The sequence below is a fragment of the Pogona vitticeps genome, chromosome 3 (assembly GCF_051106095.1).
Source record: "Pogona vitticeps strain Pit_001003342236 chromosome 3, PviZW2.1, whole genome shotgun sequence".
Classification (NCBI taxonomy): Eukaryota; Metazoa; Chordata; class Lepidosauria; order Squamata; family Agamidae; genus Pogona; species Pogona vitticeps.
In genome coordinates this window covers 92,037,968-92,064,086 of record NC_135785.1, presented here as the reverse complement: position 1 = coordinate 92,064,086, position 26,119 = coordinate 92,037,968, and the positions used below count along the sequence as shown (strand labels likewise).

At 43.0% G+C, this 26,119-nt stretch overlaps 1 protein-coding gene across 2 annotated transcripts in view; it reads right to left on the bottom strand.

The window, feature by feature from the left end:
- The window catches only part of UNC5B (unc-5 netrin receptor B), a 202,090-nt gene that overhangs the window by 39,862 nt on the left and 136,109 nt on the right, over positions 1-26,119 (bottom strand). For both annotated transcript variants that reach the window (XM_020783182.3, XM_020783183.3), the window contains exons 2-3: positions 11,062-11,283; positions 1,626-1,769 (exon numbers count right to left, since the gene is read on the bottom strand). In XM_020783182.3, the coding sequence (XP_020638841.3) occupies positions 1,626-1,769; positions 11,062-11,283 (366 nt within the window). The remainder of the gene's footprint in view (positions 1-1,625; positions 1,770-11,061; positions 11,284-26,119) is intronic.

Sequence of the window (26,119 nt, the reverse complement as noted above, 5' to 3'; positions counted from 1 at the left end):
GACGGAAACCGGAAACTCATCAAGGTATGGAATGTAAATACAATGAAGACATAAATCATTGCTTTCACACACACACATTTTGAAATGGAGGAACAAGGTCAGCATATCCACAACACTGTTGGGCCATAGAAATGTTCTCTGCAGTGATTTTGGTAGTCAGCGCACGAAAATGCAGACCATCTGTTGTCTGACTTGGGGAACTTCCTTTTAGACATGTGTGACAACAATCCAGCTGATGAACAGAGAATCAATTAACCAGTTAAGCTTTAAATGCAAACTGGAAGTGAGACATCCCCGAAGGTGCAGCTTAAGGCACACCCTCTGATTGCAAACTGCATGTGTAGTTTTTGTCTTAGACAGAGATTGGAACAGTTACTTTTTGGGATGACACATTCCGGGTTGAAACAGTAACTTGTCCAAGCTTCACTTTCTCCTACTATGCCCTCGACAGAAAATTCTCCACCCCTACACTAAACCTTGATGACACTGTAAATGGAACAAAAATATCACCAACATTCATTTGCAATTTCTCACCTCCACCTTCTGTTATTACCCAAATAAGGCTGAATACTTGTAGATGCCTTGCCCTCTTTTTTTTGCATGAGAATGGGGCATTCACAGATGTGAAAAAAAGGCCCACTGAAGCCCTTAATACAATAAGCTAGTTTCGATAAAACAATGATTAGGTTAAAATTCTCATTTATCTTGCAGGCTCATTATCAACAAACTCACCAAGGGATAAATAACATTGAATTCCTCCTTACTGTAAAAGCTTTTTGCTCACCCAAGATATAAACAGAATAAATAAATAAATAAATAAATAAATAAATAAATAAATAAATAAATAAATAAATAAATAAACAAACAAACAAACAAACAAACAAACCATTCCCTCCCTCCTCCCAGACAATCTAACGGGCCAACAGTTTACCAAGGCTGCCAGCCTCTATCACTCTATTACCCACTCACCCTCAAGTGGGGCTCCCCATAGAGTTAGCAAGGCCCGCCTGGCTCTTGAGGTTCTCTGCTCATAGCAAGACATATGACCTGGCCAGATTTGGACAGCCACGCACTGACCCATTAGCTAATGAGGCTGCCTAAATAAGCAGCCCTCTGAGTTAAGAGGAGATATTTGCCATTCTACTGCCTCTGGCGGGTGCCTCATTTTGCCTCATGCAGGGATGAGCAAGCCGGTAACATACAGGAGACAATTTCCTGCCCTGCAGACCCACACAGAGTGACAAAAATGCCAAAAAAAACACACCCTTCCATGAAACTAGACAGGGTTAGAAGCCCACTACCAGTTTTGAGGGATGTGAAAAGGTGGGGTTTCTGTGACATCTTTAAAGGATGAGTTGACATTCCAGGAGGATTCCAAGATTCACCTCTCTCTCTCTCTCTCTCTTTGGCCAGGAGAAGTGAGAGATGTGGTAGGCGCACAAAAACAGTCCTGAGAGTCCAGGACTCTAATTGGCTCACCCCTGGTCGAACAGAAGAGCTGGCCTTGTGTTTGGTCCAACCTAAAGTGGTCCCAAGGTGGTTAATTCAGATATGCCTCCTCCTCCTCCTCCTCCTCTGTCCCCCAGCAGATTAAAGGATGGTGCATGAGAGCATTCAAGACCTACATGCTATGCGGACATAAGCCCGACGGCTTTTGGTGGTCCCAGCAGAGCTCCAGGCCACACACTGACACCAGTAGTCTTCTAAGCCAAAGAGTTCTTCCACCTGCTGCCGGGAGACTTCTATCTGGACTTCTCTTACAAGGAGCCCTGGAACCAGAAAAAAAACAAGAGACATTATGAACTCCATGGAACCAGCAAACTGAGAAGCTGCAGAAGTTACACAAAGAGCATTTTTTCGACTACAGTTCCCAGCATCGCTTGGACAATTTGGCCGTAGCGTGCTAGCTGTGACATGCGGGAAAGAAAACCTATTGGAAAGAGAAAAATGCATGTGCATGGCAGAAACGAAGCAGAAGGAAATGAGGACAAGTAGAGCATTGGTGATTTCCTTATGCAAGTTCTGTTAACTCAGTACATATAGGAAGAGCTTTAGTTTGTTTCTGTTAACTGAAAGTCCTGGAAGCCAAGGTCAAATATAGCCAAATGATTTTTTTTTTCCGCCTGTCTCCAAGAGCTTTTGTGTGAAACAGGTTCCCCAGTATGACAATGGGGCCCCCAAGAGAAGGAAAGCTTATTCTTATGTCAGGTGAGAAAAGCATTCTGCAGACTGCTGGCAAAACAACTTCCATGCACCCCCACAGTTGCTTTTTAGACATTTTCCCAAATATATCCAGGGAAATAAGGGAAGTGTCTGGCTTGCCAACACAAAACACACAACTTTTAAAAATCTATCAGAAGATTACCCTTCCTGTACTGTACCTCATTTCAATGGCACACAGGCCTCAGCCTCTTGTTTGTGGTGGGTTTTGTAAGATTGTTGCCACAAGTTTTTCTTTTTTAATGACTCAGATCTTGTACCTTTAAAATTATGCTCAGGAGCACAGAAATGGAAGCTTTTTTTTCTGGTATGGAGATAAAGTGGTTGGGAAAACTTAACATTTCTGTGTATAAGGATGCAGTTGAAGGCCCAGGAGCAAGGTTAGTTAAAAGGTGACTTTCCCCATCAACAAATTTGAAGATCACACCTTTCACAGAGAAAGAACGACTTCCTAAATCGAAAGCTATCCCATCTCCCAACTGCCTTCTGCTGTTGTCTGAGGCTGCAGTAATGAATTAAAAGTTAAGGTGGTCAGGTTTAAACTGAAAAAGTTAGCTGTAGGAAAAGCAGGAGCAACATTCCAAGATGTGAGACATACCATAGCATCCATACAGTATATTTTAAAGCAAAGAAGATCCTGCACCAATACTGTTGCACAATTCTCACTCCCCGTTTTGTTTCTTTTCCCACACATTATTTCTGCACCCCCTCCCCTAGTTGGTACACAGCTCCAACCCAAATAAGAGAGCCTGCCCCAGTTACAAATTAGATACAAATAGCAAAGCCACGGCTGCACCTGGCCTTTTCTCTCCTGGTTCTACTTCTTCCCATCTTTCCTGAAGCAGATAAACTATGGAGACTTCCTTGTCTAGGCAGGTGAAGCAAAAAAAGATGGATGAAAGGAGCATGGAAGCTACAGCTGCCCTTGTTTTCCTGTTTAATGGGTTTATTTGAAGATGCACAGAAAAGGGCCACCTGGCTAAGTAGCACAGGAAGCTATCTTGTGCTGATGCAGAACAATGGTCCACCTAGCCCAGTACTGTCATCTCTGGTATCTCTCCAGGGTTTCAGGCAAGATTGTTCCCCAGCCCAATCCTTTGCCCCCCCCGCTTCAAATACTAACCATAATTAACCTTGTGTAGCTTTTAAAACGAGACAACACCAAATGCATTCAAAACGTTGAGTTGGGGTTGCTAGCCTATCCGCAAAATGCATGCTTTGTAGAAAGAAAACTTCCAGGAACAATACTGGGCAACTCTAGTTTTAAGAATACCATTTAGAAAAGACGACTCTCTTACTATTAGTAGCCCTATTATACCCAGCAAACAATCTGCTTTTCAGTACAGGGCAGCTTTGCACATGTCCATATGTTCTCTGATTGCAAATCCCACTTCCCTCAGGTGGTGTCTGCCAAGCAACTGAGATATACCTAGTAGTCACTGAGACGCACATGGTTGATTTCAGAGATTAGGAAGTTACTTTTTAAAGTATGTAGTTACAGTTATAGCTCCTGCCCTTCCTTCAGAAGTGGCCAACTGTTACAATTACAAGTAAGACTTTGGAAATACTGTATTCTGACTTATAGTGACCTTTTTCAGAGTTTTCTGTGTAAAGAATCCTCAAAAGGGGCTTACCCTTCCCTTCCGGGGACACCCTGGGACTGCGCAGCTTGCCCAAGGCCACCCAGGCTGGCTCTGCTCACAGGAGGCCCAGTGGGAGAATCGAAATCCCAATCTCAGGCTCAGCAGCCAGATACCTGAACTACTGAGATATCCAGTCAGCTTAATAATGCATTTTAAAAGCCAAAATGGTAAGTAAAATAATTATCCCTAGATTGCTTTAAAGCAAAGCAAAACATTTGAATGCTTAAACTACTGGCCTGTGGGACAAAACACACCATCCATCTTTCCTTCTTTCTCGTTGCTGCCTCAGCACCCACAACACAGCACAAGGTAGCACCACTTGAACTGCAAGGTATACTTTCTCTACCATTTAGTAGTGAGGCCACTCCCACTAAACACATTACAGGTCAGTGCCAAAGGAGTGAAACTACCATTTTAAGGTTATATAATAAATGTATCCCACTGTAATTATGAAACAGAACATAACTAATTATTCATAACTAGTTACACCCAGACTTAGATGTGACCTACAAGGCAGTGACTTAGATGAAAAGTTGTTATATATATCTCCCAGCAAACAGCATTTCTAACTGGTGGCTGATGGTGGGAATTCTTGTCACCGTGCCCTACCTCCTTGTTCAGCTGACAGAGGGGAGGTTCTACCTCTGATTTTAACAGTGATGGGACAATTGAAGGTTCAGCAGGTGAAACCTTGCAAGTATTGCATCTCCAGGCAGATGAACAGACACCTTTGTGACTTCCAAGGGTGCTGGATTATAATTCCTATTCATGCCACCCCAAAACATCCAAGAGCTGTTTGGGGATAATGGGCCTAGTAGTTCAACACACCAGGATGGCCTCAGGTTTTTGAGAGCTGTTCTTGAATTTATATCAGCACACAGGACTTCTGGCATGCAAAAGAGTGGCTGAAATCGAGTAGTAAACCCCAAGCAAAGTAAGTCCATTGAACCAATGGAGTTATGGAGGAACTGACTCAGCAAATCCCCACTGATTCAACAGGCCTCCTCCAGTTGCAACTCATACTGGAATTCGATCAGTGACTCCCCTTCCACACATGTATGCAGGGTAATAGGGATTCTCCTCCTTTACTTACTTGGATGGGATGAAAAGAGGGCTTCCACTTCAGCAGGAAATCTCGCCTTGTGTGCAACTGTTAAAGATACAGGCAGCCACTGTGGTGTTCAGAAGGCCTAGGATCTTAAGAAGCTGGATAAAGGCTAAGCTTAGCAGATAAGGAGTTTCACGTTCCAATTCCCCCCCCCCCATTACATTCAGAAATTCTCCCTTTCAGAATCCCCCTTGGCCTTCTAGCCTAGAGTCATATCCTGAAGTAGCTTGTGATTAATCCAGCATACAAGCCTGCATCAAGCAATGGAACTGCCACAAGCCCCAGCACTCTTCATGATAAGTATAAGACTAATAATGTCATTGTTATTCTTGTTGTTGTCATCAATATTAGCCTAAAATGTTCTAAGCACTACACAGACATTAAAATAAATTTTAAAAAACACACACCAAGAGGCAGTCCTCAGCCACAGACCTGAAATCAAGTACACACGACATAAAAAGAAACAAGAAATGAGGGCAGAAGAGAAAAGCAAGGGCCAGAGCAGTTCCTTCACTGGCTGATGGACGCTCTGTGGATAGGGTCCCCCATCCCACCATGTTGTTTTCAGGAGACACAGAGTGCAATTTGCCAGTGGCCTGGCAGAATATCTATGATCTCAAGCACTACCCTAGCTTTCTCATCCTGATCCCCTCCAAATGGAGATCCCATCTCCTTTAGATGGCAACTCCCACCACCCACAGCCAGCGTGGAAGGCTGTGTTGGACTCTCTCCTGCTCCTTCCCTCACTTGAACTGTCCAGGAGGCACATGCAGTCCAAGAGAAAGCCAAATGCCATGAAGGGCACTCCCCCTTTAAACTGTACAGTTTTCTCGTGAACAAGTTCAACATCTTGAAAACCTACCTCCTTTAAACCTGTTTTGTGCAGAAACAAATCTCACCTGCTCCCAAAGGTATTTTTACAATAGGCTTTTACAAGAGAGGGAAATGAAACTGTGTCTGGAGGGAGGGGGAAACAGACGTGAGACTGAAAAGAAAGAAAGAGGCAAAACAGAAGGTGGGAATCGTAGACCATTAAGAACCGAATACAGTGTCAGCAAATAAGTAAATAAAAAACCATTAAAGAGGAAAAACATCAAATGGGGAAAGAAAGGCTGTGTTTGGTTAAATGAGTTTCCCCCTTGGTGGTAGAGCACAAGAGCCACCCAAGGGTGGTAACTCTGATAGGGCTATTACCAACGTTCAGCCGTTTTACCAAGAAGCTACTATTACTACTGGCAAAGCTTTACCCCATTACTCCTTCTGTTTTAGTGTAACCTTAATCGCTTCACTGCCACATTAAAAATCACAGCCTCAATTCAGCAAGGCACATAAGCATGTGCTTTAATCTTATTGCCTTAATATAGTAAAACCTCATTGCCAATTGTCTACAAATGAAGAGCAGCACAGATTCAGCCGCTGTTACAGCAACTGCATTTCTTGCCTTTTTTATTATGTTAATGTGCGCCCCCCTCCCAAAAAAAAATACCTCTGGAGAATCCCCTTACCACTGCTAAAAAAAATCCAATAACTAATGATGCTACTACAGATATGCAATGGAACAGAACAAATTTATGCCCTCAGTAAAGATGGCTGTTGCTTTAATGAATAAAGTAAGTAAGGGACAGAAAAGGAATTTGACTCTAGGAATTGGCTTCCATGTCCTACCACATTCTATAAGCCTGGGAGGCTGCCATCTTGTTAATAAAAATCAGACTCTGGCATCTCTTTCCTTATTGTTTACTTTATCTGCCCCAATTCCACACTATCATGACTAACTCAATCTGTGGGTGAATGGTACATTTGTCCACACTCTTCAGTACCACTATTCCTTTTTTAAAACTCTGAATCCGCCAACTGTGCTGTATCCACAAATGTACCAAGGAGGCTTAGAGACTTAGCCGCTAGTCCAGTTCTCAAATGCTAGGCAGAGGGAGGTACAAAAGGATGAAGATTTAAGAGACATGGGTTTAAACCATCTCTGGAGCTATAAAGTTTGTCTTGAGCCAGTCACTCTCTCTCAGCCTAAACTACCTGACTTGGACTGCAGTAAATTAGAGGGCCAGGAAGAGAATTAACCATGTACACCCCTTAGAGCTATTAGAAGGAGTGACAAGGGTATGAATGGAACAAATGACATTAATAAAAAGGGAGTGGGAGAGACTGCAGGGACAAGGTGCGAGTGACTAAGGAGGCAAATCTATTGCGTAAAGTAGAGAGTTGGAGGCAAGGAATAATGGTTGGTCATGCTGAGAACGAAGGAAGTGTGGGAGGGATACAGGCATGCACTTCTCTTGGCCACCCAGTGCCAAGTAAAATCAACGCTTGCTTCTCTGGGGATAATTAAGCCCTTTTTTGAATTCTGAATAAAAATCAAAAAGGGTTGTTATGCGAGTATAATGTGTTCTTCTCCATCTGACAGTCTTCTCTCTCTCTCTTTTACTCCACTTACCAGAGTATTGGCTACAGCGATGCTACATCATACTATATGGTACAGTCCCACCTATAGGTCTTGGTATGGCTCCCTCCCTACCGGCACCAAGTCAATCCCTCCCCGCCTCCACCCTTTGCAGCACTGCTGCTCTCAATCACTTCCTAACGTGTCTAGCTCATTTAGCTGGTGTGACAGTGACACTGTTGGGACTGCAAGAATCTGTGGCAAGTAGTCCCCTGGGACGTTCAAGCCTCGTGCCTGTTGCAAAACCATTTGCTATTTTCTGCTGGCAACTTCTATCCTAATTAAATAATTTAGTTCTCGAAGGCATTTAATATGGACTTTTGCGGGAGTTCAATAGTGCAGCACGGACTTATTTGATGGAAGCTTTAATTATAGCTATATATTCATACTGTATTTAATTTTTTTTTAAAGAGGGAGAACTGAAATTAGCGAATGTGGGAGAAAGAGAGAGCGGGAAAGGATCTCTGTTGCCTGTTGGTAGTAGTTATATAGCCTGCAGCTACTTCCCACTAATGAAAGAGGGGAAGGGTTGGGGAGAAAGGAAAAGGCCTAATTCATACCATGGATCATTTTTCAAAAGTCAAGATAAACATTTTCCCTGCGAGTCCCTGAACACAGGGCTTGAAACCTGTGGTCTTTCTGTTCTCCTGAACTACACTTCCCATCATCCTTGACCACTGGGCATATTAACTAGGGCTTATGGGAACTGGAATCCAATAAGTTGGGAGGGCCACAGGTTCCCCACTGCTGCTCTAAAAGCAGGTTTTACCCAATCTATAAATCATTTACTTAGGGGGACTCGCTTCATTCATAAACGCAATAGAAGGCAGTTTATGGAGAATGGTAAAATCCTCGAACATTTCTAAAGGTATTTTCAACAGAAAACCAAACTTTCAGACCAGATTTTTAGAGACTCCCTACGGTTAACCTCTTGTCACGGAAAAAAAAATCCCTGCTGTTTGTTTTCTTGTTCATAGCAAATTTCTGATACATGACAGAAAGTAACCTTCCTTGCTCTTAGATTTATCTTCTTCTTAAGAATCTCTTCTGAAGCACTTCGCTGGCAACTTTTAATTACAGACTAAAATGCAAGTAGTAATCTGTTCTATTATATATCAGCATATCCTGCAGGTTATAGCTAGAACAAAATGCTAGGTGGACAGAACAGCTATGTGGACACCATACCTCCTCAAAAGATGTCTCACTTCATTATATGATGAACAGTGTTATCAAGGACCCGTCCTTGATAACTTTACAGAAGCCTGTGGAACATATCCTGTGTGAAGTTTTAAAACATAGCAGCCTGTTCATACCTTCCAAGTCCAAGGTGAGCAACTTCAGTGGGTCTGAGGGCTAATTTTTTACCTCCAGGATTCTCCGGGGGACTCACGGCGTACCAAAAATGTGAACTCCAAAAGATTTTTTTAAAAAAAACCCACAATAACTGAAAGAATGGCAGCTAGAAGCTCGTGTCTGGTTAGAAGAAAGGATATTTTAGGATATTAAATAATGCTGAAACACCCCCCCCCCCTCCATTTAGAGGTCCTGAAATCTAGAGGTGAATCTGCCGGTGAATGTTAAGAAAATAAATAGCAACTCTTTCTAGCTCTATTCACTTTCTTTCTTCCCCCTCCCCTGAAAAATAGGAACTTCCTGGGGGGGGGGGGAAACAGGGGACCCACATTCTCTTCCTCTTTTCTCAGTGAAGGCTTGTGCCCATGTCTCAAGGCCAAGTGGGTGGGAAATGCTGCCATTTGTCTCAGATGCCAAGATGTCTAGTTGCAGCTCTGGCTGTGACCTATTTAGAAGGCGACTCACTGCTGCTCCAGGAATGGCAGCTCACTCTTTTTTTTAAATTTTGCCCGAAGAAGGGAGTTAGGCAAAGGATCTGGGCTGCATCCCGCTACTAAACAAAGGTGCAGAGTGCAACATATTAAGAAGCCTTAAGACTGTACACTTCCTCAAACATTGTGATGCAGCTCTTGGCTAAAAAAATATACCAAAATATACATTTTAAGGATAAATTTGGAAATGAATATTCTGCAATATATTTGAAAATATGCTCTTTGTAAGAAAATATATTTTTTAAAAAATGCATATTGAAATACAAGTTTTCCTGTAGGGTTGTTCAGTCAACTCAGAGCTTATCTGAAAATTCATTCTTGAATATTTGATAGTTAGCCTTTTCTGAAAAATTAATAGGAGAATCAAAGTCTGGAAGTAACAAGTTACAAATCATGTAACTACCTGAAGCCAATTACTTTTTAAGGGTAACAAAACAACTTAATAAGTAGGGATGAATTTACTTCATTGCTGTATAATGTAATCCTCATCGTTTGCCATCAAGTCAATTCTGACTCATGGTGACCCTTTTATAGGTAGAGAGTACTCAGAAATGGTTTACCATTTCTTTCTTCTGGGGTTGCCCTGGGACTCTGCAGCTTGCCCAAGGCCACACAGGCTGGGTCTGCACATGGGAGGCATGGTGGGGAATCAAACTCCCAACCTCTGGCTCTGCAGCCAGATACTTAAACTACTGAGCTGTAACAATCTACATGCTGCTGGTTCAATGGCTTTTAAAAGTTGACTTTCCAGATGTTTTTGACTACGGTTCCCAGAATTCCTGACCATTAGCCATGCCGGATGCAGGTTCTAAGGAGCAAGGTCCAAAGGCCTTACTCTCAAAAGTTACCTTTAAAAGGCATGTTAAGGCATTTAAAGGCTTTTGACAGGATTCCTCCCGATTTTGCACCATTCTCTTATCAATCCTAAGGTTCCTTTCCCCGCCCCCCAAATAATGAAGTGTAATGAAAAATAACATGCGGCATGAATAAGTAGCAAACTAAGCTGCTTTTTTATAACTTACCTTTTTTAAGTAATGATAATAAGCCACTTTTCAAATACTGTAAATGAGTAACGGGAATTGATAATTTTAAAAAAACTAACTTTCAAAGACATGGGGGGGAGGGAAATCCACAACAGACTAACTATTGGAACAGTAAAACAGGAGTTATACTTGGTCACATGGTTTTGATTTCTCTTGTTATCAATAAAGGGTACACCCAATTTTATCTGCCTAGTAGTCTTTGTTCCTTGTAGACAGACTTCCTCAGCCATAATGTTTATAACTGGCAATTAATATTTATCTGTATTGCCATATTGAAGATTAGACAAATGTATAATAAAAAAATAATAACATGCATAATGTGCATGGCATACGCCTTCATTTTGTTTGTGTATATTAGTGTTATAATGTCCGTAATTATTGTTTAAAAATGAATTATTAAAAAATTAGAGATTAATACATGGACTTAGGAAGAATGATGGGGTTACTATATCCTTACACCCTCCCCTCTTTGAGTACATTTCCCAAAGTCCACTGGATAAGACGCAGACTGAGAGAACTTTCGTCTTGCCAGATCTGTCAGTTTCAATTCCCTGTTATCAGAAGATGAGAAAACAAAGTCTTTTAAATATATCTGTGTTATTTAACATTTGGGACACATCCTGCAGCATATGTCTCAGTGGGAATATGCCTGGGAGCCATTTCCATCTAGGACAATATGATACTGCGAACTGACTTAGAAAACAGGAAAATGGAATACAAGATGGTCCAGCGCTCAAAGGCTTCTCACCGGTAACCTCGTCCAAGCTCTCTGTGGTGAGATGATCGTTCTGATTCACCCACTCGCCGTTGCACTTGAAATAGATCTGGGTAGCTGGATTAGCCCTGCAGACAAGTTCCACTGGCTTGTTCTTCACAATGTAGGCATCCTGTGGCTCCAAGAGGAAATGGGGAAGGCTCTCTGCAGGGGCTGATGGGAAAGAATCCGGGAGCACCTCTCCGTACTCAATCCCTGCAACAGAAAGAGGAAGAGGTGTATGAGGACAATTAGCTCTACATAATTCCAGTAGACCTTGTAATACGAATTCTTGGTTTTAAAAGAATGGATAGCACACAGCTGCCTGCTTTATTTCCATTAAGTTTTGACTCCTTATCAGTTGTACATTTCCTTACAGAGTCAGAAAAATCAGTATTTTTTTGTATTCTAAATTATCTCCATGACTTAATTGATACATTTTCCATCACTGGCCCAAATGGGTTATAACCAGAGCTTGGAAAAGCTACTTTTTAGATAAATACTTATTTTTATAAGCTCTGGCTGGAACTATAGCCCTCTTGGAGGCATCTGCTAAAGAAGGCTTTGCTGTAACAAATGTGGAAGGAGCTGGAGACACTGTCCTCAGCCCCCACCTTCTCCACATTGACAAGGATGGACTGCAAAGACAGAATAAGTACATTCAACGAATCACACTCATGGTGCTCCATGAAACTTAGGAGCTCTGAATCATCAGGATTTCTTGTCTTATGGAATGATGGAAAGATGCTCCTTTGAACAGCTCCTTTACAAACCTTCCTCACCAAAGTAAGGGGACTGAGGTGGGCCAGAACATGTGTTCCATCTCCCTTCATGCTCTTCAACGTTTGCATTATCTCTGTATAATTAGCCAAAATTAGCCAACGTTTCTTGGTTCAGAGAGAAATTTAATCTCAATCACAGTCCCATAAACCATGGTTTATTAAGCTAAGATCACTGCATCTCAAATAATGGCCACTACCATTTTCTTTGACTTGGGTACTATTCCTTTAAAAACATGGAAGCAAGGAACCACATTCCTCAATGGACTATTTTTTTCCGAAACCAACAGTTAGAAAATTGATTCTTGAACTCCAGTTTTGAGGGTGCTTACTCAGAAGTAAATCACCCTAGTTTAAAATGGAGCTCTCTTATGAGCAAGTGACAGAAACAACTATAACCGAATGGCTTACAGTCTGAACCTGGAGCCTCTGGTTCAGTCACATGCTCTACAGCAGTGTTTCCCAACCTTTTTCAAGTCACAATTCCCAAATAACCTGTGACTCCCTACCACATTTGCATAAAAAGGCATTTAAATGAGGTACAGAAAACACATTAAAATGCATTTTCTAGAATATAATTCTAACCTAAAATTTAATGCGGTGGCATCTGGGCAACTAGTTTCAAACTTCACAGCTGAGTGTTTGTGTTTCATCTCTCCCCCCCCCCCCAATTAAAATGCTCTGGGATATGGAGGTAACGAGGGTGGGTTAAATTTGAGGCTCATTGGGGGAAGGGAGTTTTTCCTCAGGAAGGGAACCATCGCCTTTTTTGTCCTCTCTTCAAGAAGTGACTCTGCAGCTACCCCTGCCGCCGCCACCTCAGCTGTCTTCTCTAAGATGGCGGTGGCGGCAGTGGGTGGCTGAGGCAAGAAGGGGGCAAAATCACTTTGGCGGCATTGGCAGCAGCCTTTTCTTCTTCCACCACCATTTGTCCCCCTCCTCCTTCAGCTTGCTGCTGCCTCTTTGCCTCTCAACCCCACCCCACCCCGTCATGACCAGCCTGGCTTGCAGGGGCTGCAACTGGGTCCCACCTCTTGCTCTTCTCTTTCCCAGTCCCTAGCTAGCCAGCCAGCTAGGCAGTCAACAGAGCCAAGGAGGAGCCATCATCAGTGCCCCACAGCAGGGAGCAAAGAGAGCTTGGTTTGGGAGGTATAAGCAAGGGAGGAGTTGGGGTGCATGCAGAAGGGAACTAGGAAGGGGGCCTGCATCTTGAGGGCAACGTGTCCCCCTCCTCTGAAAACTATGATAATCTCCTAGAAAATGCTTTGCGACCCCTTGAAGGTCGTGACGCATAGGTTGGGACCCTGTGCTCTACAGGCAGCAGCAGGTAAGACCTGATTGTTTAACCTCAGGCTCCCTCTCAGCAACACTCTGGGAATGCTATCCTGCATTATTGCTGTAATGATTATTCAGCCTACAGAGTACCCTGAAAGTTCTGAAGTGCCAAACAGGTGCTTAATATAATTATTACACTCAAATATTTGCAGACTTTGAGAAATATAACAGAGAGCCTGATTACACTCTGACAGCTTAGATTGACAGCTGCCTGATTAAAAAAAAAAACTCATGCAAGGCTGGCAGGCCACAGGAGTCACAGGACATCCAGGGCTGTATCTGCCTTTGAGCTCTGAAGAGAGGAAGGTGCTCAAGCAGTTGGAGAAAAACAAGCAAACTCATTTTCTGGACGTGCCCTCAGCAAGCCATTTGGGTGGAAAGATGCAGAGCATGTTTTCTGCTGTGCTAAAGCCCAAGGAATATCCTCCAAAGAGTTGGGAAACATTCCTCTTTTTTTTTTTGACCACAACTCCCAGAATTCCCCAGCCAGCATGATCAGTGCAACAAGGCCCCCCTAACCAACACCATGTTCAATGGCTATTCATTTGCAGCAGAAAACTTGGTGGTACATCTCAGTACAGTATCTCCAGCATTCCAGACTAAAGTATGCATTACAACAACCCAAAGAAAACAGCAGCAAAGCTTAATCTGCCAGGATCGACCACAAACCACATAATCCTGGCCCTGCCTTTCAAGTTCTTTAGGAAACAGATCCCACATTGTGTTGACTCTTGAGCAGGTGCCCAGTGGAACTACATGCCCCAAATTTCTCTGTCTCTCACTCTCCTGCTCTCTCTCACACACACTCACACAGCCATTTAAAATCCATTTAGGAAAATTGACTTTCCATTTGCATCTCAACACAGCACCAGAGAAAGCAATAGGACATTTGTCATAATCCATTAACTGCTCTTTTGGAAACACCAAATTAAACTTCAGGCTAATTTCTCTCTCTCTCTCTCTCTCTCTCTCTCTCTCTCTCTGTATATGTGTGTGTGTGCTTCAGTCTCTGTTTCTCTCAAGCTCTCCAGTCTCCTCCTCCTCTCTGTTGCCGCCAGACTTGCCCTCCCTAATTTCATTTGCAGGTCTGTAATTTTCTCAGCACCCAACCAATTGCACAGGGATGCAGAATAATTGGGACACACAATGACCCCCTGGCAAGATGTAGCACAGCTGCTGTCCAAAGCAGTTAGCTGGCTACCCAGGAGCATCCCAGAGTGGGAGCAGAAGAGGTAGGAAGTCAGGGTGCAGACAGGATGGATGTGTTTGATGATGAATGGACCTTTTATTTTTGGAACTAAAATTGAAAATGTTCACATTAAGATCACTATTAAGAATAAAATGGCCTGTCGTGCAGGTCCCTCAGCTAAACACAGCAGTGTGGTGATTACAAATTGTTCTCTTTGTTAGCCTCTCCTCTGGGTTTTGAACAAAAGCCATTCTTTAAAAAAAAAGCTAGCAGAGAGGGTGTCTGGCTTTCAAGTCTGCAAAATGTCAGAGCCATCAGAATTCCCTGGTCCAATATTGAGAAGAGCATCTGAAGATGGGGAAGACACAGTAAGTTGCTGAGTTTTGGGTTTTGTTGTTTTAATGAATGTGAACAAAACTGGATTGCATCTCCTGACAATCCACAATAAAGTAAGAAACTGTCTTGCTACTCTGCAAAAAGAAAAAAAGATTCCTTTTATTTCAAAATATATTCAAAATATAAGGGGGTCATATTAGAAGAGCCTGCAGGAATCTCAGAGATAAGTTATCTCTTATGCCAGTCATTGTGCTTAGAAGATTACTCTCTCTGAAATTCCAACAGATTATTTTTTAAAAATCCTTGAAGAAAGCCCCAAAATAACTGTCCTGAAATATTTTGCTTCTCTCCCAAACTCCTGGCACATGTCAGAATCATGTTTCAAAGTGTCCAACTCAAAGTGTCATATCTCAAACACTGGGAACTTCAGAAAGTTCTTGCCAAAACATTATCCAAACAAAATTCTCACCTATGCCCAGTCTGATGTTCCCTTAGTCCTATCATCACTTTATTTGTAGGCCTTGATGGCACCATCCTCTGGAGGCTCCTGTAGAGTTCCGGACCCCAAATGTTGGCAAGAAGGAGAGCAATAGAAGAATCAAATCTCAAAAATCAGACCTCAAATAATTCCCTTCCAGATTTTTCGGTGGGCAGATTCACTACCTACTTTTGTGACACCCTGTGCTGTTTCGGTTGGCCTGATCAAAATATTACTTCAGAACAGATTTTAAAACTTGTTCTGTTACCAACAGGGCTGCTTCTGCTTCTTTTGCTCTACTAGAGCAATTCCACCAAACCTAGCGGGAAATAAACACATGGCAAGCAGTGAGGGGAGATGTTCTTCAGCGACATTTACGGGTAGAGGTCCAAAAGCCGCCCACTCCTGTGCTCCTGGACATGCAACAGGAACCTATCAATGGGAGGGGAGAGAAGAGGAAGAACCTCAGCCCCTGCCTCTCCCCCCCCCGTAACATTCCTAAGTCTATGTACCATCTCCCTGACTGCACCTTAGAAACTCAGATAAGGCACATAAATATTGATTGCTCCCCCGCTCTGCCTCTCCTTCATCTGCCTGAAGAAAAAGGCATTTATGCTCTTTGCTTGAGCTGCAGGCTGTTTTTATGACTTTGTTTTACAGCTATAATGCCAGGATCATTTATAAAGCAGGTTTGTATATAAAGAATATAAACATTAGAAATCCATTAGTCCCTGAAAGTGCCGTCTGGCAAAGTCCTCCCTCAAGTTGCTTCCCCTCCCTGCTCTTTTGGTAATCTTCATGTCCTCTTCCCAGGCTTGGCTGAGGGGAATTTCAAAAGATTACAAGTGCTTAAAGATATATTATCCCTGGCTAGGGTTGTAACACAAGCCTGAAGCTACCAATTAAGTTCCCCATTGCTGTTTGCTTGTGCTGCTTGTGCTGTTTTATATTTTGCATTTTTCCTGCTGGTCTGTGTGTGTGTGTGTGTGTGTGTGTGTGTGTGTGTGTGTGTGTGTGAGAGAGAGAGAGAGAGCGCACGCGCGCATCCTTGTAACACACATGTATGTACAAAGCTTGCAACTTAATTGTCCACGATACAGGATGAAATGTACAACATCTTATCAAGTGGATATACACCTTGGTCATGTAGGGCATTCTGGAAGGAGAACAGGCATTCATCTTCCAGCTCATGACATACTTTCACTGGGAGCCTCTAACACAGGGCTCCTGAACTAGCGCTGAACGATATCTCTCAACTAAAACGATGTCCCTTATGCCTGAACATGACAGCTCCATAGAACATAATGGATACCCTGCATTTCATAAGAGCCTTCTCCATCCATAGCATCTCACAAAACAGACTTCACTGCCTCTCAGAAGGGACTGAAATCGGCAAACAATGGTCAAACAGAACTGTGAGCTTCTATATGACTTGGTTGCAGGCAGAAATTAGAAATGCCACCTTTCCTGGAAGACTCTTAACATCCTCAGATTCCAGCACATAGTCCAAAAAAAGTTACTTTTTTGAAGCTCTGGTTCCAAGGTTTGCTGTCACAAACAGCAGCCCTGTGTTCCATTGTCTCCCTCAGCCACCCACCCAGCTTAAGATATGGGTAACTCAATGCATGCTGTGACATCACTGTACTCTAGACCTAGCCTCTGCCATCCAGAGAAGGAGAGCAGATCTCTGCCCTCTCCCCCAGCTCCAAAACCTGTGGGATTTAGAGTGTGTGTAGGCACAAGGCTCACTGCATTTGACCATTAGAAGGTCCTTGAAACTCTTGGATGGCAGAGACCCAGCTTGTCTTCAAACCAAGCAGGTGGGTGTGTTTTTTTTGCACGCCAATGATCCCCTCACAAGGGGATGAAACTAGTACATTTCCCCACATAATATAATTGCAAAAAGTAATACGAAACAGCCTGTTCACTTATTTTTTGGGGGGGGAGCAGGGAGAGTAAGTAGCAGTCCGTTTCAATTTTTCGCAAGGCAATAATTGTATCTTCTTGGGGGGTATGGAAAAAGCTCATTAGTAATCTAAAAGAATTCAAGTCATTTTCTTTAGCTAAGTAGACACTTATAGCTTCTCTGCTGATTATAATTGAGGCTATCTGGTCACCAGGAGCTGAGGTTGTGTGTGTCTGGAAGGGAAGAATCATGGATGTGTCAGGGCTAATTTAGAGAAAATTGCAGGCTGGTGACTTTATCTTTATTATTTTTCTCTCCTGGTCCTGATTGGAATCCACCTCTAGCATCTCTGCCTGCACCAAATCCTGCTCATGATCACAGGCTCCTCAATAAAGGCTCACTGGAACCAAGTGCACAGACTAGGAAATGATGTCCTCAGAATTCAGAACCCCAGTCCTCTAAGCTCACAAACAACTAGTGTCCACTTCACCTGATCTGAATAAGTTTTCCAACTCTTAAAGTTCTAGATCAGCATTTAGAAAAGTTACATTTCTGGACTGCAGTCTCCACAGTTCCTGTGCCAATGTGGCTAGTGACTACACTGGCTGGGGAACTTTGGAAGCTATGAAAATATACCAAAATCAATCAGGTAGCCGTTTTTTTCAGCATTATAGATGTGAAGGCTAGAAATAGAGATGGGCATGAATCTGGATTGTTGGATCGTGTTGATCATTGTACCAGCACCACAGGTGCCACATGGTTCTGTCTTCCACCACATGTGGCTGGATTTCCTCACTCACCAACTGGTGCAAACTGTGCTCCTCCTTTTCGGTCATTTCACCAGTCGTGGTATGAGCATGCACTTCGCTTCTCCACCTCCTTTAGCAGCTGCCCACTCAATGAGGCAGCATGGCAGGGATTGCTGCAGTGCTGCTTTTGAGTGGGCAGCTGCTGGAGGAGGTGCAGAAGGGAAGCCTGTGCTCCTGCAGGGACTGGTAAAACGACCAAAGAGCAGAGTGCACACCAGCTGGTGTGTGAGGGAATCCAGCCGGGAGGGATGGGACCATGCAGCACCTGTGGTGCCAGTACAGCAATCCAAATTTGTGCCCATCTCTATTTGGAAACGAAGTTAGCACCCCCTGTTGTCACACACCCATTCCCCTGTTTGTTTCTCCACACAACCCAGGTTCACTTTTGGGTGTGACATTTATTTATTTTTCAATCCTTTTCCGCTGCCACCAGAGGAGATATTCCTCACTATATCAAATAGGCCTCTTCAATCAGTGTTATTCAATTAAACAATGTTTATTAAAGTGTTCACAAGTAAATCATGTAAAGTAAATCATGGATGGTCTTATTTTATTCATGCAATCAACTGTACCTTTATAACATTTATATTTGCTTAGATAGAATCATGTTAATCCACGTATTTATTCATTTCATATCTTATTCTCTCTCTCTTCTTCTCGAACACAAGACTGGTCCTTACTGCTTAAACTGCTTTTCTCCAACTCGTATCCCTAAATTCTTTCTAACTAAAACTTCTAACATAGACCCTAACTGAAATCCTCTCTCTAACTCAGACTTTAACTGCTCTTTAACTGTCATCTATTCTCTTATATATCCCTAGTCCCGCCTTTTCTGTACAGCCATTGGCTCCTGAATCAGGGTTCCATTGTGATGGACAGGAGTGGTTACTGACCTGTCCATCACACCTGTCCTGCTCATCTTTTAGCTCAGATGTCCACTTGAAGGCTTGAGGTCAAGTGGAAGAGGTTAGTGTTTTGCATTACATCACAAGGACCAATCCAGGTGAGCCAAATGATTTTATAGCACAGGGCTTCCCAAGCACTTCCTCTGATTTCATCTGTCTCCACCCTAGACTGCCACTTCTCCTTTGTGCAAGGAGATCTGCAAAAATAAAGTCCTTTCATTCACAACTTTTGTGGCTTTACTTCTAAAAGCTGCTTTGAGATTTGTTTTTAGAGTTCATACCCAAGCTTCTAAGCTGGCCAAAAGCTATTAGAAAAGCAGCAGTGATGATTTTTTTTTTTTTGGCTTTATTGATTGCTTTATTTTTGAAAAATCAGCTCAAGCATTATAAGATGCCTGGCCCACTTTATACAAAACTGATTTTAAAAAAACCCAGATAATACAGTTGACAATTGGGGGGGGGGGGGGTTCCTGTGCATTTATTGAGGTTAAACAAAAGTTGGTGTTTAAGTTAAGTTACAGAAAGGGCTGAGGAAAAGATGTTGGAATGGAGAGTGGAAGGATGCTGGGGCAGTCAGGGCAATGGTGGGGTGGGGGGGAGGGAGGAAAAGTAGCATGCAGAGCGCATTTATCATAAGTAATCAAAACAGTCTTTCAGACACTGTGTTCCCAACCCTAGCTCATTCCAGCCGGCCTGGCCACCCACCGCATGGGAAACCTCTTGCATTCTCTTCACTCAGCTGATGCTCTCAGTGGGGGGAAAATCCATTTATTATTTTGGACGGGGGGGGGAAATGCACACAAAAACAATCTCTTTCCCTTTCACACAAGTTGTATTATGGGCAAATGGATTGATGATTTTGGCTTCTGTTCATTAAAAGACAAGAGTATACGAGGCAAAGTTTATACAAAAACCTTGCTTTTTTTTAAAAAAAAAGGAGAAAAATCTCACATCAAACAAAAGCTGATGGCTTGGAGGAAGACCAGTTATCAGAGTGAACACTTCTTATCTGCAGGTGGACTTCTCTCTCTCCCCCTCCCTCAAACACCTGGTAAATCATTTATGGCTCCCCTTCAGTGCTCTATCATTTTCAGCTGATGCTGGAGGAATTGGGCAGTGTCCCAGCCTTTCAAATTTGTGGCAAATAAAGCAAAAGGAGCAAGAGAGAAACAGTATGTGAGAAATGGGTAAAAAAGTGACAAAAGACAAGCCCCGAATTTAGAAATGTCGGAGGGGAGGGCTGAGGCATTCTGGTAGCTGTAGTCCAGAAAATTAACTATTTCCAACACCTGGCAGGCACAGGACAGCCAGCCCAGCTCCTTGTGGCCCAAATTAGTTGAAACAATCCTGTGAACTCTGTTGCCTTCCAACCACTTACCGTATTTTTCGCACCATAAGACGCACTTTCCCCCCACAAAACAGGAGGGGGGGAAGTCTGTGCGTCTTATGGAGTGAAGAAAACAGATTATATTTTCCTGTTTTCTTCTCCTAAAAATTGGTGCGTCTTATGGAAAGGTGCGTCTTATGGAGCGAAAAATACGGTATATAGCATCTCCTTTGGATGCAGTCTGGGACTAAAAAAACAACCACCCAGGGATGTGGTCAGGTTCCTGGTTTGGCACAGACCCAGGGATCATGGGGTAAGGAATTGGGTAGGACGAGGTCTAAAAGCCTTCTTCTCAAAGAGGAAAAGATGGTGGTGATGAGGAAATTTCTCCTGGGTAAACAAAAGTAGCTATATACTCTTGTGACCTTAACAGGGCTTTCAAGATAAGGGAGATATTTCAGGAGTGGCTTAAGCAGTTGTTCAACCATATGACTGAGTTCAGATTCAAACTCAGGCCTCCTGAACCCTAATCTGTCACTCTATCCATGACACCACACTGGGTACATATTGTAATTACTAGTACATTTACGTGTGTCTGTATATGAAATTTTTAAATATTTCCATTAATCTCTTTTCTTCTATCAAAACCTGAAATATTGTCCTTATTTATCAGTTCAATGGTAAACACTGAGAGACAAGAGAAGGACACAAACTGAAGCCGACACACAGCAGGCTAGAATGCTGCTTTGCTTAGTTGTGTCTTTTCCCATTTATTCCACCAGTTTGTATAGCTCAGAATGAACAAAATCTGAAGATGTACAACACAAGCTGAGCACTCACTGTCCTTTCCTGAGACAAACTAGAAAACAATATGAGATGACAAATTGCTACAGGTTTTAGACCAAGGAACAAGAGCTGCGCTCATTTGCAGTGCTACTTGTCCTGATCAGAAGATGTGGCCAGAACTTCCTGCAGTTTCAGTCAAATAATAGAGACAATAATGTATGCCTCATCTTTTCAATTATTTTGAGTTCTTGGAACTGACGATCTTCACCCTCCACCGCACCTGGCAATAAGATCTCATTTAGTGTTCTAGTAAAAGACCATGAAGCCCTGTTCAAATCTGTGGCAGTCAGAAAACTGATTTTCTATTGTCCGTTTTAGAGCAAAAATAGGTAATTTTATTAAGATATGCTTTTAGAAGAAAGAAAGAAAATACTGACTCATGTACACACGTGGTGACCCACCAAGCTGTACCCAGTCTTCCAGGTCAGGTTGGTTCTATCTTACGCAGAACGGTTGACCATCTCAGACAGAGAATGCTGGGGAGAATGGCAGGGAGCCACATGTGTACCAAGCATTCTGCCGTACATCCCTTAAATTATCTTGTGGCCCTCAGGGTGTATGGTGGAGGATGCTGTTCTGGCACCAATACTGAACTAAGAGTTTGATCAGATGGCCATTTGTCCTGCTGCTTGGTGCACAGTGAGAGCGGATTGGTTCACTCTTTTCCCCCCTCTTTTTTCACCTGACGTAATTGCTAGAGCTGACCAATTTGCACCCCGAGTGCTCCTATCCGCACCTTTTTGAGCCCCTGTCAAGGGCCTTCTACTTTTTTGGTATGGGTTGGTGCGCTCTAGTTTGGCCCATTCCCAACGCATGTAATCGGGCTGCTGGCAGTTTCTCAATCAGCATTTTTTTTTTAAAATTTAATCTAAGTGATTCAGTGCACCAGCAATGATTTAGCAGAAGGAAAGAAATAATTTCACTTCTCCTGCTCCTCTGCAAGGGAACAGGGGAAGTCTTCAATTTCCCAATATTCTGAAGTGGCTCATTTAGCTATCTCACAATACCAGAAATAGGGTTACTTGAGGAGAGTATGCCATTTGGATGTAAGGATCACACCTTGCTTCTCCCCCTGGCTTCCAGTGACCCTATTTAGACTGCTCTAGCCCACAGCAAAAGAACTAGTAGCTGGTTTGAGTATTGAGCAAATTTCAACACCTCTCTCCATTCAACTCACCTCTCTATGCGTTACTGCCAACCTGGGAAGAACTATTTTAAAAGCATGCTGTCCATAAAGACTCAGCAGGCAGAGCTTAATATGGGGCTGGATTTACAGGCAAAACAGCCCAGACCTGACAATGGTTGCTCAAGCAACACATGCTCCATCATCTCCTTTTCTCCCCAAAACTTCTAGGGCTGAGGTGAGTGACATGTGGCCCATTATATATTACTGGACTGCAAAACCCATGAATCCTTGCCAGCAGAGCCAGTGATAGGGAATGCTGAGAGTTGTAGTCCAGCAGAATCCAGAGGGCCACATGTTGCCCATCCCTTGCATAGGGCTCAGCGGCCCTTTGTTTCCTATTCTTATCTCTTTCCCCCAGCAACCACTTGTTCCCCCTAACCAGATCCTTCTATGATAAGAAATCCAAATCCAAATGACCTAAGCTACCTCTTGTTTGAATTAGCAAAAAAACAAAACAAAACAAAACAAAAACCCTACATATAGCTCTGTTGGATCACAACTCCTATCATTCCAGGTGACATCATGACCAGTAGTGGGCTAAGAAATTCGGATTGTGCCAGGTTTGGGGAGGCTCGTTTGCACAGATTCCAGTCACTTCAAACTCTTCAGCTTGGCTTGGCATCTCTGAATATAACACAATGGACTGCTTATTCTAAAAACAGCTCCTGGCTTTAGCTGGCTATGTGCTGTCATTCTGAAGTATTAATTCGCTTTCACATTCTACCTGAGATGAAAGCTGCATTTTGGTTGCAGATGAAACAATATCGAAGACGGTAAAAGCAGTCTGAGGTGTTTAAGGGGAGATAAAAGGGTGCTAGCATGCAAATATGAGCCATTATGAATAACAATTATCAGTGTATTAAGCTGAATCAGATTAGTTTAAGGACTTAAAAAAAGTTCTGGAACGAATGCAATGCAAGTGCCTTTCCCCCATTATGCTGGCATTTTGTGGTTTGAAATCCAAGGGCTTCCCCCCCAATCTACATCTGGACTGTGAAACATAGTACAGTAATGTGCAATGTTCTGGACTTTATTCCCATAAACCTCAGACAGAAGAGTCAACGGTCAGGGATTATGAGAGCTACAATCCGAAACCCAAAGGACATGAGGTTGGCAGGACGGTCCGGTTTATCTGAACCCCCTTTCCCTGAGGGCACCCAAGACGCTGCTGTATATTGTGTGTGGGAATGTCAAAATACTCATGAAGCCGATTCACAGACATTCCCTGCTTTAGTCTGCTGCTTTCACACTGTTGCACTGCAGGCTTGTTTACAGATTATGACCAACAGAGACTCAGAATTAACTCTAAGGAAGGGGGGGAAATATCTGTAGCTTTCTCTTATCATCTCTGAGAGGCAAGGTTTTCGATCCAGACCCCTGTGCAACCCAGCTGCATAGACTGGTTGCGATAAACAGACTTCCTCATAGGAGAAAAAAGGGCTTAGTTTGCATGAATAGTGTTACAAGGCAAGAGTGTTCTAACCAGAAACTAAAGCATGAAGTTTGAACAACCTTTGACTTGAGTTTAGACGGAGAGGCAAGTGGCCTCAGATTTCTCTCCTTATTTGAACGGCAATTTCCTACTAAATCCTGCATGTAAAACAGGGCAGATCTATTTCTCAGCCACTGTCTGAAACAAGACAACAACAGAAAGGGGCCCTTCAGCACAGGAAAAAAAGGCTTCTTCTTGTCATCGTGCTGAAAGAAGGCAACACCATGTGCTAGGGTTAATAACTCGAGCTTCCAAGATAATAAACCGTTCCGCCAAGTCAAAAGAAATTGTTCCCTCTTCTTGTCTTCCTTCAGACCTAGGACAATGAGTGTCTAACATGACTAGGGCTTAATAATGTATGGGACTTAATAATGCACGACTCAGCAGACACCCTGTGTTTGTGCTATTGAGTTCATTTAGAAGTGTCACCAGAAACTGGATCCATGTGGCTTATTATCCCCAACTCTGAAAAGAGGTAAAATAATTTAACCTCTGTTTGGTTTTGGCATTGTTTGTTTGCAAGAGTGGGTTGGAAAGAGAGCAGTGATAAAAAAATCACAATGCAAATCCCCACCACAACCAGAAATGCATTCTGACCCACTTACCCAAGACTTCATACACATCCACACACACTTTCTTCTCAGACACATGCAGTAGCTATTGAGTGAGAACTAAAAGATTACAAAGCTCCTCTGTAGTTGTGCAATTTTGATTGTTTTGCCCTACACTGTGTTTTCGCTTTGCTAGTACCACTAGGTCAAGGCCTCTGCCCTCCTTTGCCTGTCTGCAGATCCTATTCAATGCACAGGACAATTTCCTCAGCCAGGCAAGGGTACTATGGGAAAGGAAGAAGGAAGGAAGGGGGATCTTTCTCAATATTCTGTTGAGGAGAGGGGTGGAGGAAGGTAAAGTGAAAGACAGAGAGATGAGAAGCAGGGAGAGAGCAGAAAGAAAACAGTTCACTACATGAGACATAGCCACAGACAGTGCTTAGCGCTTTCTGCTACATTTGGCAATTTGGGAGCTTTTCTCTGTAGTGACAAAGAGCCTCAGTAAACAAGTCTGCTCTCGCCTCACCAGCTTATTCATTGAATAGCTGATTTACAGGATGGACTGAGAAAGTGTGAAGGCGCAAACACGTTTTCTCCCTTCTCCCCAGGTGTTTGTACACACCAGAGAGTTTACAGCTGGCTTGTTCCTTCCCTCTCTATGTGTGTGTACATCACAGTGCCACAACCTTCCCAAAACAGGACAAGTAAGACTGTCAAGTTGTGCATGACAAAACCAATACTAGCGCCGGAGAGAGCAAGATATGGGCTTTAAAAATTATCTCTTGTCTCCACTCTTGCCTTCCCAGAGAATTAGCATCTTAAGTTAGCTTTTGCAAAAAGAAAGAAACAAATAATAGTGCCTTAATGTTATCACTGCTGGCTAAACCATAGGGCTACCACTTTGCAAAATCTGAGTGAAAGAATTTGCATATTATGTAAATCACTGGCTAATTATGCAAATCGGACAACTCAATGAACTGTATACCAATTGCTTTTTTGCATGGCTCCCGTAGCAACTGTAGGGAAACTGAGGAAGGATCAGATGCACTGTCTTTTCACCTCATTCCTGGATTTGCTCATTCTTTCATCTGAGTGAACAACAAGGTTTACAATGAACAGTAAATGTTGTCCTCCAGTCCAAAGGCTGTGTCTGAGAGTTTTGCTCCAGTGATCCATGGCTTTGTCCATATAATTATGGAAGTTCTGAGCATGCATGTACAGATGTTGTCTTCTATTTAAGACCCAGCACTTAGATAGTAAAGGAAAGAAACCTCCCTTAAGGTCTGCAGCTTAGCTCTGCTTGGGACAAAATGAAAAGTCCTCTTAGTGCACTTTTAACAAGATTTAGGCTGCTGACTGGAGATAGGCACAAACCGTGCTTTGGTGATTTGGCCCAGTTCAGCACAGTGCCCGCAGAGGTGCCATGTGCTTCCCTACTCTGCCTTCTTTCAGTAATTGCCCACTCACTGGCAGCAGTGTGCTTCTCTCACCTGCTTCCTCTGTCAGCCACCCACTCACTGGCAGCAGCATGCACTTGCCTTTTCTGCCTCCTCCAGCAGCTGCCCACTTAGATGAGGAGGCGGGGTAAGGGAACATGCAGAACACACAGATCGGGTTAATTCCTTTTGAAAAGCAGACTATCTGGAATGCTAGACACCTAAGCTGACATAAAAATGGGAACAGCCGCTCATTTGCCATCATTCTCAGTGTGGTTTCTCAAAAATGTCCCCAGAGTTCAACAGATCTTCAGGAATATAATGAATAACTCAAACAAAATCAGAAAAGCTGGACTCTGCCCACATTTTTTGATTCTCCTTTTCCCAGGCTTTTGCAATCATGTCTTGTTAACAAAGAATAGCTACACTCTGTCATGTTAGTAGGTCAGAAAATCATCACTCAGTAGAATGGAAAGG